The sequence below is a fragment of the Haliotis rubra genome, unplaced genomic scaffold, assembly GCF_003918875.1.
Source record: "Haliotis rubra isolate DU_JTF1 unplaced genomic scaffold, ASM391887v1 Scf72, whole genome shotgun sequence".
In the NCBI taxonomy this organism is placed as follows: domain Eukaryota; kingdom Metazoa; phylum Mollusca; class Gastropoda; order Lepetellida; family Haliotidae; genus Haliotis; species Haliotis rubra.
Window position 1 is genome coordinate 1,362,726 of NW_025767435.1, and position 21,044 is coordinate 1,383,769.

General features: G+C 39.4%; 1 protein-coding gene across 1 annotated transcript in view; it reads right to left on the minus strand.

Moving 5' to 3' along the window:
* The window catches only part of LOC124259349 (F-actin-uncapping protein LRRC16A-like), a 106,399-nt gene extending 90,903 nt beyond the window's left edge, over nt 1–15,496 (minus strand). Inside the window, 2 exon segments of the mRNA XM_046693472.1 lie at nt 15,064–15,161; nt 15,321–15,496. Of these exon segments, the coding sequence (XP_046549428.1) occupies nt 15,064–15,161; nt 15,321–15,357 (135 nt within the window). The 5' untranslated portion in view covers nt 15,358–15,496.
* Nucleotides 15,497–21,044: the final 5,548 nt, after the last annotated feature.

Genomic DNA, 21,044 nt, shown 5'->3' on the forward strand with positions numbered 1-21,044 from the left:
ATCCATAAAAATGTCTATATTGTCAAGGAAAAAGAGTGAGGCCAGAGTGACACAGGTAATCCTATCACTGTGATACTGGATACTAATTGACTTCCCACTTCCCAGCTATTCTCTGTAATCTGCGCCTGGTGACTGATGACTTATGATGCCCTACAGGGAACAGGCAACACTCAGCTGTTGCAGTTAAATAGTTTTAATTCAGGGCGAAACCCCCAAAAGAAGCAAGTTCTTAAGGTTAATCCCCTTGTGCAAACTCACAGCAAGGAAACTGTTACAAGAAACCAAGAATAACAATTAGTATGAATCTTGGACTCAGACAACGGTTGCAGGATCCTGGTACTCCTAAGGGAGGCAACACTGCAGTGTAAATGAAGGTGTCTTTGACGAACTCTCTCATTTCCCATGGTACATAGGGGAAAAGTAGGTTACAAATGCCTCATGACTTACACATTTTCAGTACCAGAAATATCATTACTTCAACACTGGCATGCAACAGTTATAGTGCTAAGATCACTTTGTGTAAGAGGGACCTAGCTTGTGCCATTGTTTTTTATTTTGTTACCAAATGACATTTTTTTGTTACAAATGAGCTTTGGTTGGTCTTTATAAATGTAACTATAAATTTGTGTATTCAGCATTTGGTATGCCTTTGTTTGGGTCAGTTTTTATTTTTGATGCAATCAATTAATTCTACTTGTCTTATTTCACCAAGCAGGATGTGAAGGACGCGTATAAATGACCTGTGTCAGAGAAGGCTTGGTGATTAGCAGAAGGAGCATTTGAATTAAGAAATACAGTTCGCTCTACCACCATGTATAGTGTAATAAAGCACACTTTTGCCCAGAACTATTATAACGTTAAAGCACTCGGATGCAAGCGTCCTCGTACTTTAACTATAATAGTTCAGGGCGAAAGTGTGCTTTATTACACTATACATGGTGGTAGAGCGAACTGTATTTCTTTTCTAAGATGCCAAATGTAATACTTTCTAAGGATAATTACGATTAATTTAAGGCAGAAAACAAACAACGGTGTCGGTGACCTAAATTAAGAATGCTCGCACAGGGCTAACTGGCGCGCTGTTCTATTGATGTCTCTGCCCCCCTACGTTAAGACGAACGATAATGAAATGATAACAGTTTGATGACGGTTTACGTTCGGATTAAATATCTTCTCTGAGTTATTTTAATTACATCTGTCATTAACGTAAACCATATGGGGCAATATGAACGTCGCATTTCTACTACCAACGTAAGTTTAGATCAGTACATCCAGATGAAGCTGCATGAGTAGTCAAGCGACATTCCACGATTGCATTGTGGGAATGTAAACACTGCGAAACGTTACTGTGTCACTGAAAACTTGTGAGTCGAATTGACGCATTTTAACCGTCGTAAAACATAAACGTAATCTTTCCACCAGTGTTGTTAGCTGCGTGAAGCAACTGCAAACCATGAAACAGGATGCAACTGAATAGTTTACTGTAGGAGGCCGTACGAGGCGATGACAACTGACATGCATCGTGCACCATAATGTAAAATGGTTTGATTACGAGGGGGCAGACTAGAATGGCGCAGTGACAGGATAACGTCATTCAATTGTTACGTCATCAAAAAACTATACCTTTATTGTCTGATAATGTAAATTTTTTCCGATTGTTCTAACCGCTAGGCATCTTAGAAACCAATATAATTACTTTTTATATCACAAAAACATTGTTCAAGCTTATTATCCTTACAAAAAATAACATTAACATTAGTCAACTCTCATATCGTTGAAATTCCACTGACACATGCCTGTAACACTAGACACAGTATTCAAAGACTTTCATCCATGTTAACTACTGGACACCTTTAGAGTAAAGCATATTGTGTTACAGTCCTGTAATCAGAACCCTTATTTCATACAAGACCACCAGTAGAATAACCTTAGTCTCTGGAAATAGTGATAAAACATACAAACAAATATCTCAATTGAAAACTGAAAAAGCCCTGGTGAGATGAAAGATTCAGATTCCGGAATCTGAGGAAATTCTAGACTTGATTCATTTAGGGTTTTCTCCCTGGAGGTAGGGCTGGCTGGAAGTGAAATTATGTAGTTCCAGAACTGTGTGATAGGCTAGGATTAGGCCATCATGGCTGTGAGCTGAAAACCCATCTCGACCTGATTGAGATCTATCAGGTCAGCATGACCTGTACATTCCTGCAGCATTCAGGGCAAGCCAGATCTACTTGACACAGCTGTAGTCAAGGTCGTTACTACTGTGGTTTATTTCTGTTAGTTCACATGAAACAAGAAGCCTGTGGTACATGGAATAATATCTCGCCAGGACAGAGCTTCTCCTGATAATGTTTCAACCATTTAGTATTTACACTAGGGCTGGCTAAAAACATGGACAATCAAAAATATTGACAACTGGAAGACATATTAACAATTACAGATACGAAAACTTATATCTGACAGGAACTGTTGTGTGAGGAAATAAAGTTTTAGTTTAAACACACAACACACTACCGGTAAATGGTCTTTATTCATGGTCACATCTAAATTATGCTAAGAATGCTGTTTTAATTAGTAATCCACACACACACGTCACCAGTTGCCAGTGACCTTAAAATTGTCTATGGGTTCTTTTTTACTCTTTTTCATTTAAACTCAAAGTTACTTTTCAGGTATTTTTTGATAATTGATTGACACTTGGTTAACGATCATCGAACTCTCTATGATCTACATCCATTGCCAGGCCTTTTCTTTTCTCACGTTATCTTTCACTTTGGGTGTTAACAGTTATATTTGGGTATTCAGTATATTTTTACCATTTTGGGTTTCAGTCTTCTGGGTATTTTAAAGTGTGAACTTTTGACTATAATTCTAATTAAAAAGCTGTTTCTGATTACCGGTGACATCAGCAAGATGTGGCACATTTTTTTATAATTCACTGGTATCCATTGTGTACATAAAACCTTCACTTGTTCAGTAAATAAAGACCAGGGAGGACATACAAGTACACAAGCTGAAAGGATAAACTGGCAGAGATCCCATATATATTTGTACTAAAAACAATTGACAATGATAAGGTAATGATAATTCATGTCACCCAAAAAAATACATTTTACCCTAAAGCAAATGATCCCAAAATAATCTTATCAAAAGTGTTACCTTAGCAACAAACTCTCATTTGCATGTATACTGTCCCCTTCAGCTCAGATCTCTCACTTATATTTTCTTTCATACCAGCACAAAAGAATAAATACATATAGATGATCCAATACTACCATTGTGGGAAACTGTATCATAGTTTACATCTATTCACGACTAAATTCAAGTGGATATGAATGATAAATTTAATAGTGAGTGACACAAACTCCACAGTGCTTGTATATCATATCTCCATGAGTTTCCTGTACATGTAACAGGGCAACTGAAACCACAGGACTATTTATGAACTTCCATATTTTTAACCTTAATCGGGGGTGTAAACGCTAAATTTGTCCAAATCTGCATGTTGAATTAATAAAACATATTAATGTCAATTCTCATTACAAAAAATGTCAATAATAACTTCAGAGACTTATTATTTAATGACTAACAGAAAAATATAAGTTTATTTACTTTAGACAGTAACAGAAATCAGCAACATCGTTAAGCACAATTATACAGTATGTCACAAGCCCTGCCCATTCTCTCATCAGCTAATGAGGAAAGACTGACTGACTGAGTTTGGTTTTACACCGCTTTTAGCAATATTCCAGCAACATCACGGCGGGGGACAACAGAAATGGGCTTCACACATTGTACCCATTTGGGGATTGGAACCCGGGTCTTCGGCGTGACGAGCCAACGCTTTAACCACTAGGCTACCCCATCGCCCAATGAGGAAAGAACAGTCCATAAGCAGTCATGGTCTAATTGTATTTGATTTGTGTTAACACGAACACAAAAGGGCTAATCAAATGCTATCTGCACTCTATTTCTGTGACAATTCCTTAACATCACCATGATCACAGGATGGCCAGTTTGTTACAACCAGCCATTACTACTTAACAAAGTGGTAATATCTAACACCAGTGTGACCAATCATAGATCCACCACGGAAATATTCAAGTAACTAATATTTACATTTTCTGAGCCAGCTGGTGTGTCTGGATGTGTAGACCATCAGTGAATGGATGAATGTTGTTTTAAGCCGTTGTCTGTATTATTTAACCTGTAATGTCTGGACCAGACAATCCAGTGATTGACAGCATGAGAAAGGCAAGCCTCTTGACCACCTGGTCCCCACTTTATGACAACAGCACTAAATCGTAAGAAGCTTACCTGATGAGATACTCCAATCATAGAGACATGACCTTTGGTATAGATCAATGCAGTTCATAATCAGGGATTTACCTTGAGTCCTGTATTTGAGGGTCCCTGGAACTCATACTCTTAATTTTCAGGGGTCCTGGACTACAAAAGGGGGTTCCCAGACACTTAAATATTTTTATTAATACTGTTTTTGTATTGTGTATCATGATCATCACATTAATTGTTACAGTAATTAAATTGCAAATACTACCATAACCCAGCTAGTAGCGAACTCAGTGAAACTTATTGTTACTTGATTGGAATTTGTACAAAGAGTATTTGGACTTTTTCTGCTTCCCTGTGGATGCGCTAATAAATTTTGTTGAGTCCTTTGTCAATCTTATGCGTATAGGACGCAGGAATTCGCATCCTGTAAATCCCTGCATAATCAAAGCTTTAGTTGAATTTTTAAGTAATTAAGCATCTATACGTATCTGTTCATGTTCATATGTAACAGTTGGTTGGTTGGTCGCACTCAGCAATATTCCAGCTATATGGCAGTGGTCTGTAAATAATCGAGTCTGGACCAGACAATCCAGTGAACAACAGCATGAGCATCGATCTACACAATTGGGATACGATGGCATGTGTCAACCAAGTCAGGAAACCTGACCACCTGATCCTGTCAGTCGCCGTTTAAGACAAGCATGAGTTACTAAATAAAAGACCAATTCTAACGCTGATCTTCACGGGTCTAAATCCTGAGAAGATTACCAGACGTGATACTCTACAGGTGTTTGTATAAACATAGAGACATGACCTTTGTCATCTATACAGTTCATAATCATAGTTTTAAAGTAATTCAGCAGCTGTACATATCGGTTCATGTTCATGTTTAACAGATGGTTGGTTTGTTGTTTAACGCAGCGCCCAGCAATATTCCAGGCATATGGCGGCGGTCTGTAATTGATCAAGTCTGGACCAGACAATCCAGTGATTAACGTCATCATGAGCATCGTTTTACGCAATTGGGATATGATGGCCATGTGTCAACCAAGTCAGAGAGTCTGACTACCCGATCCTGTTTGTCGCCTCTTACAACACATGTGTTACTGAAGATCAATTCTAACCCGGATCTTCACAGGTTTCATATGTAACAGAGTGAGGCTGCTAGACATACACATGATATACTCTCAGAGTGAGTGAGTTTAGTTTTACGCTGCTTTTAGCAATCTTCAAACAATATCACGGCAGGGGACACCAAAAATGAGCTTCATACATTGTAGCCATGTGGGGAATCGAACCCAGGTCTTCTGCGTGACAAGCAAACGCTTTAACCACTGGGCTACCCCACCGCCCCGATGTACAGTATGAGGACATTCTGGACATCAAGCAGTTTTTAAAAATGAACGAATCAGAAACCCTGGATTAAAACTTTCAAGATGTACATGGAAATCATAGGTAACCTGAAACATGGAATATATTTGGGGGAATTTACGTACAGTAAACTACATATATAACAAACACTTCTATATAAATGAAGTGATATACATAACAAATAGTTTTGCCGAAAGAACTTGCTGTATGTTTTAGTAAAAAAGAACTTCAGTTTAACGAACTAAACTAGAGGTCTCTTTGAGTTTGTTATAATCTTGATTTCCTGATGGCAGTGACAGGCTGCATATTCACGTACGTGCTGCACCTATAAAGCCTGCCGGCAACAATGACTAATAAAAGAAATGAGAAAACATTAATCACAACTGCATAAAGTATTAACTGCCTTGAAATATATTTCAAATGTCCAATCCCCAATACTAACTTAATGTGTTAACCACTCCCATGGAGATGGTTGGAAATACATGAACAGCGGAGCATAACAAAGTATAGTATGACCAGAAATTATTGAGAATTTTAGGAATATGTTTAATTGGATTTCTAGTATAAACAACCTTGACCAGCTATCAAGTGCTTGGTTTCATTCAAGAGAGACAACTCCGTTCATCCTTTTTCATTAGTTTGTGAAGAGTTACCCCCCTTTGTTTACTTGCTAGCAGACGACATTTTCAGTGATCCTCAATATGGATGATTTAGAGAAGAGGAAGTTGATTTTAGAGTATTATAACAAGGACATCAGATCAGCTAAACTGATTTCAAGTAGAACAGGCATCCCTTTGTCCACTGTGTATTGTGTTTTGAAAAATATTGCAAATGGACGTGGCATTGAGCACCAGGGAGGCGCAGGTAGGCCCAGAAAATTGACTGTCGGTGACAGGAGGCGGCTTGGTATTCTTGTTTCTAAAAACAAGCGAAGGAGTTTAGAAAACTTAAGGCTGGATATGATTGATAGAGGAACTGTGGCTGTCAGTAAGGAGACAATTAGAACTGAGCTGCATGCAATGGGTTGGCAGAAAAGTCGAGGAATTCCATCACCGATCATGAAACCTGAACAAAAGAAGCGAAGGTTGAACTGGTGCTTACAGCATAGAAATGTTAACTGGGACAATGTGATTTTCTCAGATGAAAGTTCTGTGTGACTATTTCCTAATACACTGAAATTTTGGACCAAACAAACTGAAAAACCTTTGTATCAGCGCCCAAAGTACAGTCCGAAATTTAACGTGTGGGGTGGCATATCTGTGTTAGGGGCCCCTCTGTGTATTTAAAGGGAATATGAACAATGAGCGGTACACAGATATTCTCGAGGGACATTTACTTCCATCTGCTCACGTGTTCTATTGAAATGTTTGGATTTTCCAGCAGGACAACGACCAAAAACATCGTTCAAAGCATTCACAGGCCTGCTTTCGGACCCAAAATATGACATTATTAGATTGGCCAAGCTATAGCCCTGACCTAAATCCAATAGAAAATGTTTGGGGACTTATGAAGGAAAGTGTCAATAAGAAAAATCTGACAAATATTGCTGAAATGAAAGAAGAGGTGGTCCGATATTAGGACAGCATGGACCACGACTTTGATCAGTAGTATGCCCTGCCGCATTGAAGCCTGCATTGCTGCCCATGGTGACTTGACAAAATATTAACAGTTCACCTGTCTTTGAATCTGGAGTTATGTTCTGCTAATATTCACATTTAATACGTGAGTAATGAGTGAAATAAATAAAAAATTTACAATCTTTAAATTCTCAATAATATCTGGTTGTACTGTATCTCTGAACCAGGATACAAACTTGAAGACTGTATCAGGTTACTGTATCATCGACTCAGTTGTTTGTCGAACCAAGTCTTCCCAGCTCTATCCCATACAATCAGATAACCAGGAAGTAGACAGACACAAGTCAAGGTAAACTGGCTTCCCCACTGTGCAGTTCACACGACCGCACTACATCTAACCCTAACCCTGAAAGGCCTTCACATGTACCTATTGTACCCCCGGTGTGCTGTGGCAAACATGCTACCCTTCTGGTGGGAAGCTTAAAAAATGACAGGTCCCTTTGGAAGTCTCAAACCTAAGTCTATGCAAAGCTGTGAAAACCTGATCTCCTGGGCCACCCTACAGTGCCCCCCTCCCCAACCTATCCCCAAACTTCTGTACAGATTCTGGCAGATTCGCAAACGGTCAGACAGAAGTGTACAACCTGCCGGCCCCAGTGTCTGACTGCATATTTCACAATGACTTTGACTGAAGTTGTTATATGTGACATGTGACACTTGGTTGCTGTTTATAAATCTTATGTTTGTTAATAATTTCAATGCCAGTTATAAGAAATGTTAGATCTGAAATGTGTGTTTAAATTTATTCCATGGGTCCTGTGAATTTTCAGTGGGTCAGACAGACATCTGAAACTTACAGGACCCAATGTCCTGTTACTTGAAACACCATTCGTGAACACTGCTGATCTATGAGTTTAAGAGCATCAGCCTGAATCAACACTCAGCAGTATCAATAACATAATAAATGACTGTAAATATTTCAGTCTGGACTGAAAACAACAGGGATGGAACAAATGCAATGATCCATGCTATTAATGAATGATAGTAAGTGTGCGAGTTGGATTTATGTCGCTTTTAGCAATATTCCAGTATTATCAAGGCAGGAGACACCAGGAATGGGTTTCACATATAGTACCCATGTGGGGAATCGAATCCAGGCCTTCGGCATGATGAGTGAACACTTTAACCACTAGGCTACCCCATGCCTCAGCGAATGATGACAACCAAATAGCCAAGTCACAGAGCTTTAATGCTGATGCCCTTACAACAAGCAGACCATGGTAGTCTGGATAAAACCAACCAATCCACCCTGTTGTGTGCGATAACAAGCAATTAGCCAAGTCACAGGGCCCTGACACTGATGCTCTGACGTGTGCTATACTCTGATCCTGTACTGACCTTGGATCCTATTGAAGTAATTTGTCAACATGAACAATGTTCAAAGTACTACCATTCTCAATCTCTGTGTTCCACACACATCAACTGAATGAAGCTATAAAACCTGCTTTCATATTTATCCTTTTTTTCCAATCCAGGGTGTAGTTATTGCAGTTACCATGGTTAATGGAAACTATTTCAAAGATAAAAGTCAACAAATGTGACTCTCACAAGTTGCTGTTAAACAATGTCTACTGTTCGTCAGTTCCTTCGACCTGAAGATCCGGGTTAGTATTGATCGTCAGTAACCCATGCTTGTAAGAGGCGACTAACGGGATCGGGTGGTCAGACTAGCTGAAGTGGTTGACAAATGTCATTGTATCAATTGCGTAGATTGATAGTTCATGTTGTTGATCACAAGATTGTCTGGTCCAGACCCAGTTATTTACAGACTGCTGCCATATAGCTGGAATATTGCTGAGTGTTTTGCGTTAAACAAACAAACAAAAAAATAATAATAACATAAGGTCCATGATCAAAGACATGAGCAATGATGAGGATTCATATTAAAATAATTTCGTACTTTGAAGTTTACACAGATTCCCGAACGTTGGTTGGTTGAGAGAGCGGTCATGTGATCTAAATTTCAAGGTTCATTACCGACCGACATACCTGTCCCAAGTCCCAAGTAACTCTCGTGTGAACTCGCTCGTTCACACGAGTTTGAACAACGCTTTGACATCGTTCATTTTTCAGTGCAAACACACAAAGTGACATTCAATTCTTAAACAGATGCATGTTATGACAGTTCTTAGTATATGCATATTCTGAAAAACAACAGTAATCAATACCTTATCAATACTTGATTACTGAACTAACCGGGAAGTAACTCAACAAGTACTACCTCCCTATGCTAAGGGTCAATATATCTTTATCACAAGTGCATTAACAGCTGGATCATGACACAAATTTCACCATAGATATAACCCAAGTATCATCACACCCGTATCATTAGTGAGATAACACTCGTATCATCACAGTCTATTACCATCTATCTCATCACACAAATGTCATAAGCAATGATAAGAGGGACGACAGCATCTGCATCATCATACGAGTATCACAGATGGAATAACACCAAAGCATTATTTAAATAACACCCAAAGTAATCGGATTATTGATCAAGTAGTAATTAATAAGTTGAAATACAACATGTCAAGAATTACCAAGTTTGCCCAAGGGGTATAACTCTGGTTGAGGAAAATCTCAACAGCCATAAGTCAAAATAACTGTCAATGCAAATGACATCCTGATCAATGTAATGGTTTCCAAAGTGTTTCCCTAATGTTTCTAATAACAAATGGACCATAAAAGGATATGAATACACACGTTTTAGTTATGTTGATATAAACCAGGTGACAAGTAAAGACTGATAGGTGACAAATTGCTTGATATTTGCCCCAAAGGAAGAAACTCACCTCTACTACTCAGCCTGACCTATGACTCACAGCTGGTTACTGAAGTCTACAAAACTTAGTCTGTGTCAGGATAGACATATAATCTCATAATTCATCACAAAGTAAACATCCGCCATAACAGGTCCCAATACAGTCCTGTCCCTTTGAGTATTCCACCAAGGACAGTTAATCATTTGTCAGGCTATTAAACATAATTAAATATGGCCAAAGACAGCCTGTATGTAATGGTAATGCTATTATAGAGACTCATTGCCCAAGGCAACATAAAATACATCAGTCATTCTTCAGTTAAGGATATGGAGGACATTTTCATGACTTTCTAACCAAATGACACAAACTGGAGTGAGTGAGTGAGTGAGTGAGATCAGCAATATGCCGCTTTTAGCAATATTCCACCAATATCATGGCAGGGTACACCAGAAATGGGCTTTACACATTTTACCCATGTGGGGAATCGAACCCGGGCCTTCTGCGTGATGAGTGAACACTTTAACCACTAGGCTACCCCACCGGCCCAAAACATACTGGAAGACTGAGTTTGATTCCCAGTGGAATCTACAGTAACACTGTGGAAAAATTGCTGACAGCAGCTCACTGACAAACTAATATTTGAAGTTGTTATGTAGCATCTTCCTATTGGATATGAATATTCATAAATCTTGGCCAAAACGAATCATTTTACCAAAACATCAAGATATGAATGACACATGTGGTGAGGAATATATTCTCAAAATTTGTAGTTTGTATTTGTCAAGCTGACCACCATTAGTAATCTTTAACTAAAGTTCATCTGGAATGACACAATTACCCTGTACTGTTTTCCTGAATCATTTCATTTATAGTTCCAATATTTTAGATTTTATTGCTAGTTTTAAATGGATATCTGTGATACACTAGTAGTTTTACTGTTCTTCGTCAACAGGTTTTTTAATTTCTAACTTTATTCATCTTTAATATAATTATAAAATGTTCTCGTCACTCACTCACGAGAAGCCCATTTCTGGTGTCCCCCGCTGTGATGTTGCTGGAATATTGCTAAAAGTGGCGTAAACCAAACTCAGTCAGTCAAATGGTGATGACTTACTGAGGATGGAGCCGAAGAGGTTCAAAGATTGCTTTACCAGGAGACTCCATATTTCACATTTCCTAACATCATCGTGTTCACAAACATCCTACCTGTAAACATTTGTATATCAATACTTGTCACAGCAATGTCAGAAACTGTTTAATACTAATCAGTTTTCAAGCAGAATTTTTATTAGATCAGGAGTTTTCGGATCCAAATTATCCAGTAGGCAGCAGCTTAATGTGTCACAAGAATGAAGCCCTATATTTCACTGTAAACACCCACTGTGGATCTAAAGAAAGAATATAATATGTATAACACTTGTTACGCAGTCTGACTGACTGGACTGGCAGAATTTCCTCTCAACCACACCCTTGAGATATTTGTCTGCAATAACATACGAAGTCCTGCATTCTTTATAGACCCCTGTCATGACAGGGCAGTGGGACACATACAATATGGCTTTCATTAACAGCTGAATGTTGACTATGGACAAACAGAAAACAATTGATTCAATATGTAATCACGAAATATACTAGCTTCATTTACTGATAGGGGGTAGCTAATTACATCTTCTAAATATCACAACTCACCAATGCATCTAATTATCAAGATTATGCTGATAACCATGGTAACGTAATGCTTAACTAGACCTATGTCTTGAATCAACATACTTAAGACACTGACGTATTATCTTAAAGAATAGAGCTGTCAAAACACAGGTTCATTATTCAGGATTCCTTAAAGTGAGAGCCACCTGACTGTACAGGTTTTTACAGCAGGGAGCGATTTCGTTTTCATTCAGTACCTGCACCAAGTGCAACCTGGCTTATAGGTTTGGCTGCACCATAAAAACTTTGGTTGCACCATAAGTTAATGTGACTGGTTCTAATAAGTAGCTTCATTACATGTTTATCAATTTTCATAACAAGTACTCAGTATCAGACACATTCAACAGAACCTGACCCCATGATCATCAATAACGAAAGGTTCTGTTTCAATTGTGCGTGACCTTTATTTATAAATCTCAATTATATGATTACTGCTATGTTACTGATTATGGGCGCACGAATGTTTCTGCTTGTAACAAGTCACGTTGACAGAAACGTACTACTTCCAGCCACTTACTTCCTAACTAAAACACATGATGACAGCTGTAAGATGTTGGAGGATTTATTGTTACCTGCCCCAGGTGCAACCTGTTACTGAAGGTAGCCTTCACCAGCCATTGTTAACATGCACCAGTGCCAGTTGTAAATAGCAAAATCGCAACCTGCAGGGTCATATGAAAAGTTGTATATTTGTCATCCATGACCGATCATGATATCCACCTAACAATGTGTTTATTTACATATGTTTTACCGTCTTAATAAGTATTGTGACAGCTAGTTTCATAAAAATGTCACAAGGAAAATAAGGACCAGTTTGACAACATTTGTTTCTTCAGCCTGGTAGGCCCTGATGACGTATGACAACCTGCACTACTGGTCATGTTTAGATATGGATATATGATGACGGGAAGGATTCCCGTAGCCTGCCCTTTCGTCGAACTCTTATTTATGCAAAGAATTTAGGATGAAAGAATGGGCATACATTTAACGGTCCGTCTGTTAGAAACTGTGACATAATGTTTAATAAGTCCTCTGCGGGATAGTACACAGACCCAAGATTAGCTGTAACTTTAGTGTAAGTTCTAATACTTTTCATCAAGTCTATTACCGTGGAATCTGTCAAATCCGGACTCTGTGTCATCCGGTTTTCTCCATAATCTGGACTACCCTCCAGCAAAATTGTTCTTAATTTATCATCAAAGCATTATAATCCGGACTCTCTCAATTACGAATTTACTAAAATAACAGTCCCGACAACCAACTTGCTATGAGAACAGTGCTTCGTAATCCGGACGTAGCTGACTAAAATAACAGTCCGTTGAATAAACATCTCTGTTACTTCTGTTCACAATGGTTAATGACTGAAAACATTGTATTACGTGGAAATTTACAGAGGCAGAAGCAATTCATGTTAACAGACTTTATCCAATGAAAGCATAAATAATATATTGAGCATAAACAAAAAAGAACGATTCAAGTTGTTGGTTGTCCTTAACAACGGTAGGTAACTCATCTTGACAGTGAACACGGTAACGGACAAAAGTTGTCTAATCCGGACTGCTTTACAATCCGGACAAATGAGTCGGTCCGAAGCCAGACTGTAATAACCAGATTCCATAATCGCCTTTTCATGTTGAGAAATGCTTCCAATTGTTAATTGTCTTTGAAATAAGCAAGTCTTTGTTCAATACACGACCATGAATATACAATGTAATCATTAAATGCTTTCACCATGCATACAGGCATAAATCACTGCTTCACATTATCAAGCTAATGCAGATCATGGAAGCTGGTCCACCTTTGCATGCTTGCCTGAAGATAGTGTTTTCAAAATCTTTGATCAGGGGTTGAAAGGAAACTTTCAAAAAGACTTTTCCTATTAATACTTAATGGGACAGTAGAAGTGGAAATTACTAAATTTTGAATTTCTCTCTTTTATGTAGCATGTGACATGATTGTTAGAGACTGAACACACCTTGAAATACATCAAATACAATGACATCATGCTGCGCAATGGTCACTGAAGGGGGGCCAGGTGTGATGGAGCATTGGTTGAATAATTATGGGCTGCACAGGAGAGTGATTTCTATTGAACAGGAATTAATAGATTGTATCATCGCACTTCTCGTCTTCAAAATGAAGATTTTTATCAACAGAAGTCTTGTTTGCTAACGTTTTTGTCATTTTACTTGGGGTTTCATATGGTACAATAGAAGCATTATGATATAAAATCAAAATCTATAAACACTTCAATAGCTGCTTATTTAGTTAAGAGCTATGATTATGTTTCTGTGGTGTTGGAATAAGAAAGAATACATATTGTTCTACATCTGACATCCTCTTAGAAATATATTCATGTCACTCAGAAAAATTTGTGCAGAGTATGTAACACATCAACTGAAGAGGAGCAGGCATAAAGATTTTAACTTATTCATTCTTTTAATTCAACTCTGGTCTAGTTGATACTACAGCTTCAAAAATGCCACAAAATTATGACACATTTTTGAAAAATATAGTTATATAATTATATATTGGATTGTAATAGTGGTTTTCACAAAGAGAACTACATCCTCAGCCAGAAGACCCATTGCTGTGAAAGACTTCAATTGTACAGTAGGTCTGCAGTGTTGTTTGAGCGAACTCTTGTCGAGTTGTCACTAATGTTAAACAGGATTTTAGTGCTGTTGAGGCTAAGAGGGGTCGTTCCGTAAAGTCTTAGGTAACCTCCATGGTGATGAACATGTCACCGAGATTTACCAAGCAAGCAACACTGATACATATCCCTGTATTGTTTGATACAAGCATACCTCACATACATGTTAGAGATTACTGAACATCACAGCATATAGGGTTGCACACTTCAGAAATCAGATTACTCAAACCATCTCAAACCTAAACAATAACCATCTATTTCTAGGCAAGAGATGATTCAAAGGCCGGTTACCATTATTGGCAACATCTGGGCACATATACCACTGTCAAATACAGGTAACAAATCAACTATGTCCACATTGTAATTCCAAACCAAACAAGCTTCCCTCACACAGAACAAGGGCAAATGTGGCGAGCAATCACAAGTGATCGACTGTTAGGCTCGTCTCATTCTTCGTGTCACACCCCAACCCAGTCGATGTAAACAGGGACACCTAGAGTTTAAATACTGTAAATACATGTGAGTTCAACACAGACTGTGGCCTTCTCTGCGGCCGATATGCCCGCCAGACCTCTAACTAGGAAGTGAGATGCATGTGACAGATTGGCTAATGCCCAAAAAATTATATGTCACTTACCAGGATTCTATTTTCGAGCTTTTCAGGGCGCACTTCCTGCCTGACCATACGCTTAATGCTGAATTTCATACGTCTGTCAACCACATCGCGAATACTGTCTGGAATACATGAAAATTGTGAGGGTATTTAATTTATTTTTAGGTGAAATACTGTCTTGCAAATCAGCAGGTGTCTGCTCAAATACACAGGAAGTGGTTGAAAGCGTTAAACGACACGATTTTCTGGAGAATCTTGATGGGAAACCCTCCGTCACTTACCTTGTATGTCACGAGGAATATTGTTTACAGCTGCCATTTTGGTTAGAGGAAAAGTTCATTAGTATCCTAGGGTTATTGTTGGGTTAATCCACTGACACGTCTCGCGGTGAGCCCAGACTAAACCTCCCCTACTTGCAGAGGGAGTGTCCCTCTCTCGCTATACGCCATTACTCTGAGGGAAGTGTTGTTGTGACGTCACGTGGGTAGGAGAGAATCCGTGACGTCACGCACTTCCGCATTTGGGGACAGGCTGAGGCAGGGAATAAAAAGCCAAGGCTCGTGTGATGTGTAGTTTATACAAATCATTTTTTTAAAGTAGGCGCTCTCGAGTATATATCTTGGTTAATGTAACTATGACATTTTATTTTGATCAGATGGATATATTTCGGAAAGACAAGCATATATGTTCCTTCCATATGTCAAGCAGTAATGTTCAGTACTCAGTAAGAAGTTCCATTGTAACGGCGAGTCTTGAATCTTTAGCATGACTTTACTTGAGCTAGATTTCCCGATGGAGGTTTATGACAATGGTAAATACGACAATATTTGATCACATAAATTACAGAAAGACGCTAGCTGAGGAATCCGTTTGCACATCATAAAACTAGCCTGTGTACGGGTTTAGCCGTGGTACGATGTAGAAACTATCGACTAAAGTAAATATATACGCCATGTCTCACCACGGTTCTAAATATTTATTTTCAGCATTCTCGTACGTGATGTCTGTTAATGGCAATTACCTTCCACTGACTGTTGGGTAGTAATTGCTGCAAGTTGTATAGCTATGTGTCAGCAGATGTAATTAAATTGCAATTACGCGTGAGATCAGTGCTCGTCACATAGTGAAGGTCACGATTAACACACACACACACACACACACACACACACACACACACACACACACACACACACACACACCGACTCCACAAGATCACCGGATTTGTCGCACGCGGGTCACGTGACGGCTTAACTCACGCAACTATTTAAAACCCCTGTAAAATAAACACATGTAATACACTTTGCACTTCATCGGGTTGAGGGTGACATTTAAAGGCATGGTCTCTCTCCAATGTAACGCTCTCGGTAAATAGCTTCTGTATAAAAGAACAGGAAACACCCAATATACAAGCGCAGTCGTGTTGTTTCACATTTGTCTGTTCTTGTAATATAAGACAGTCCGTCAATACCCGTCAATCGATGTAATGTATTACACACAGCGATCGTTATGATTACCGAAACTGTGTGTTAATGCGATTACCCCATAAAAACATATCACAATCATCCGATTATTATTTACCGTAAGCGTCTTACGTAAGATCAGGCCAAAGCAAATAATTGCTGTATCAGAATGTCAGTTGAAATATTTCCAAACTATTGAAAAGTTTCGATGATGCGCTGCAAGATAAAATGTGTCATCGCACATTTCAGCAATAAAGGAATTCTCGGTTGTGTGGTTGTGGACTCACGAAGGAATACAGAGGGAGTAAGAGAGTTGAAGCTGTTTTACAAACATTCCTAGGGGTCAGTATACATGCACGTGTCCTCCCCAGTATACCCACACCTGTCCTCCCCAGTATACACACACCTGTCCTCCCCAGTATACCCACCCACACCTGTCCTCCCCAGTATACCCACACCTGTCCTCCCCAGTATACCCTCACCTGTCCTCCCCAGTATATCCACACCTGTCTTCCCCATTATATCCACACCTGTCCTCCCCTGTATATCCACACCTGTCCTCCCCAGTATATCCACACCCGTCCTCCCCAATATATCCACACCTGTCCTCCCCAGTATATCCACACCTGTCCTCCCCAGTATACCCACACCTGTCCTCCCCAGTATATCCACACCTGTCCTCCCCAGTATACCCACACCTGTCCTCCCCAGTCCTCCCCAGTATACCCACACCTGTCCTCCCCAGTATACCCACACCTGTCCTCCCCAGTATACCCACACCTGTCCTCCCCAGTATACCCACACCTGTCCTCCCCTGTATATCCACACCTGTCCTCCCCAGTATATCCACACCTGTCCTCCCCATTATACACACACCTGTCCTCCCCTGTATATCCACACCTGTCTTCCCCATTATATCCACACCTGTCCTCCCCAGTATATCCACACCTGTCCTCCCCAGTATACACACACCTGTCCTCCCCTGTATATCCACACCTGCCTTCCCCATTATATCCACACCTGTCCTCCCCTGTATATCCACACCTGTCCTTCCCATTATACCCACACCTATCCTCCCCAGTATACCCACACCTTTCATTCCTTGTCGTCCCCAGTTTACCCACACATGACCTGTAGTGGTTTAGCGTTCGAACTCCTGTTCGATTCCCCACATGGGTACAATGTGTAAAGCCTATTACTGGTGTTCCCCGACGTGACATTGCTGGGGTATTGCTAAAGCCGGCATGAACCATTCTCCCCCCACCAGTGTGCGACCAGTGCGACACTGCGGGTCAACGTATACCGAGACTGAAAAACCTGTTTGCGGGTCCAGACTTGATTATAACTTGACCTGTTACCTTGACCTGTTGTGTTAGCTTGATACATCTAAGACGTTTTGCTCTTTGGTGAAGCCTTGGATTAGGCATGTGTGATTCGAATGTGCGATAACAGAATTCTGGCATGAGCAAGGGGCGGTGTAATGGTGAGAGCATAATTCTTACATAACGCTGTCTCCTGTGGAGTATTCCCAAACACGCCAGTAGTGATGTTCAATGTGCTGACATGAGTACATATGTAAATTACATGCTTATGTAAAGCACCCTTTGCCTTACAGCATCAGTGAGGGAGTGAGTATAGTTTTACGCCGCTTTTAGCAATATTTCAGCAAAATCACGGAGGGAACACCAGAAATGGACTTCACACACATTGTACCAATGTGGGGAATCGAACCCAGGTCTTCGGTGTGACGAGAGAACGTGTTATCACTTGGCTACCCTTCCGGCCCTATAACACGAGACAGTGACAAGTGGGTGGCTTGAGGAAGCAGGGATACCGACTTGTGTGTATAATATACACTCACACAAGCCCTCACCCAGTGTACCCGTGAAGGCCCGGGTTAGAATGAACCTTCAGTGACCCATGCTTGTCGTAAGAGGCGACTAACGGCAACGGGTGGTCAGGCTCGCTGGCTTGGTTGACACGTCATCGGTTCCCAGTTGCGCAGATCGATGCTCATGCTGTTGATCACTGAACTGTCTGGTCCAGTCTCGATTATTTACAGACCGCCGCCATACAGCTGGAATATTGCTGAGTGCGGCGTAAAACTAAACTCACTCCACTCCCTCACCTAGTGTATACCCGTGAAGATCCGGGTTAGAATTGATCTTCACTTCAGTAACTCAAGATTGTCGTAAGAGGCGACTAAAGGGACCGGGTGGTCAGGCTTGCTGAAATGGTTGACACATGTGATCGTATCCCAATTGTGTAGATTGATGCTCATGCTGTTGATCACTGGATTCTCTGAAGCACATTCGATTATTTAAACATCGCCGCCATAGATCTGACATATTGCTGAGTGCGGTGTTTAAACGACCTCACCTCGTAACAGGACACTTGTTAGACCGGAATGGTTAAACTACATCTGTCCTCATTCCTTCCGACATTTCTCTATATAGGTGGCTACCTATAGCCGATAAAAAAATGCCCCGCTACCCGCTGAATACCTAGTCTTTGGTTATCTGTGCCGCCATTGGTACCTGTCGGTATCAGTAAGTCTGTCTCACAGTCCCTGAACCGCCTTATCCGTTCCACCTAAAACTTTCTGCAACGCTAAAGTCCTAAATGAAGCAAGTCTAGATTTCCCCGGGGTTCGGAATTTCCCTTCTTCAAGGGGCTCCTTTTCAATTTGGAAGGATTTGTTTGTTTTAGTATCAATATTAGATATATTCAGAGACTAAGCGTTAGTCAAAGTATATATGTCAAAGTATATGTACCCGTAACTCAGAATATTTCTGTGTTATTGTGTAGAGCATATAAGATATGACATAATTTGCCTTGGAAGAACACCTTTTATCACATATGGCTACCAGTGGCTACTGTGGTTGCCGAGGCTTCATAGCTCATATGAACGCAATAATCACCACCATAGTGTACACCATCATCACTATAGTGTATATCATCATCATTATAGTGTATAACATCATCACTATAGTGTACAACATCATCACTATAGTGTACAACATCACCACCATAGTGTATAACATCATCACCATAGTGTACAACATCATCACTATAGTGTATAACATCATCAATATAGTGTATAACATCATCACTATAGTGTATAACATCACCACCACGGTGTATAACATCATCAATATAGTGTATAACTTCATCACTATAGTGTATAACATAACCACCACGGTGTATAACATCATCAATATAGTGTATAACTTCATCACTATAGTGTATAACATCATCACTATAGGGAACAACATCACCACCATAGTGTACAACATCATCACCATAGTGTATAACATCATCACTATAGTGTATAACATCATCACTATAGTGTATAACATCATCACCATAGTGTATAACAGCATCACTATAGTGTATAACATCATCACTATAGTGTATAACATCACCACCACGGTGTATAGCATCATCAATATAGTGTATAACTTCATCACTATAGTGTATAACATCATAACTATAGTGTATAACATTATCACTATTATGTCTAACATCATCACTATATGTCCAAGATAGTTTTATGGATTAAACTTCTTTTTTAATTTCTCTCAAGACGTTTCGAGACCATTCCAGATCCCTTCATTAGGTGAGTTCAATGTTCAACTTCTAAATGCCACTGAAAGACATCATCATCACTATAGTGTATAACATCATAACTATAGTGTATAACATCATCACTATAGTGTACAACATCATCACTATAGTGTACAACATTATCACTATCATGTATAACATCATCACTATAGTGTATAACATCATAACTATAGTGTATAACATCATCACTATAGTGTATAACATCATAACTATAGTGTATAACATCATAACTATAGTGTACAACATCATCACTATATGTCCAAGATAGTTTTATGGATTAAACTTCTTTTTTAATTTCTCTCAAGACGTTTCGAGACCATTCCAGGTCCCTTCATCAGGTGAGTTCAATGTTCAACTTCTAAATGCCACTGAAAGACATCATCATCACTATAGTGTATAACATCATAACTATAGTGTATAACATCATCACTATAGTGTACAACATCATCACTATAGTGTACAACATCACCACCATAGTGTATAACATCATCACCATAGTGTATAACATCATCACTATAGTGTATAACATCATCACTATAGTGTATAACATCATCACCATAGTGTATAACATCATCACCATAGAGTATAACATCATCACTATAGTGTATAACATCATCACTATATGTGTATAACATCATCAATATAGTGTATAACATCATCAATATAGTGTACAACATCACCACCATAGTGTACAACATAATCACCATAGTGTATAACATCACCACCATAGTGTATAACATCATCACCATAGTGTACAACATCATCACTATAGTGTATAACATCATCAATATAGTGTATAACTTCATCACTATAGTGTATAACATCACCACCACGGTGTATAACATCATCAATATAGTGTATAACATCATCACTATAGTGTACAACATCATCACTATAGTGTATAACATCATCACTATA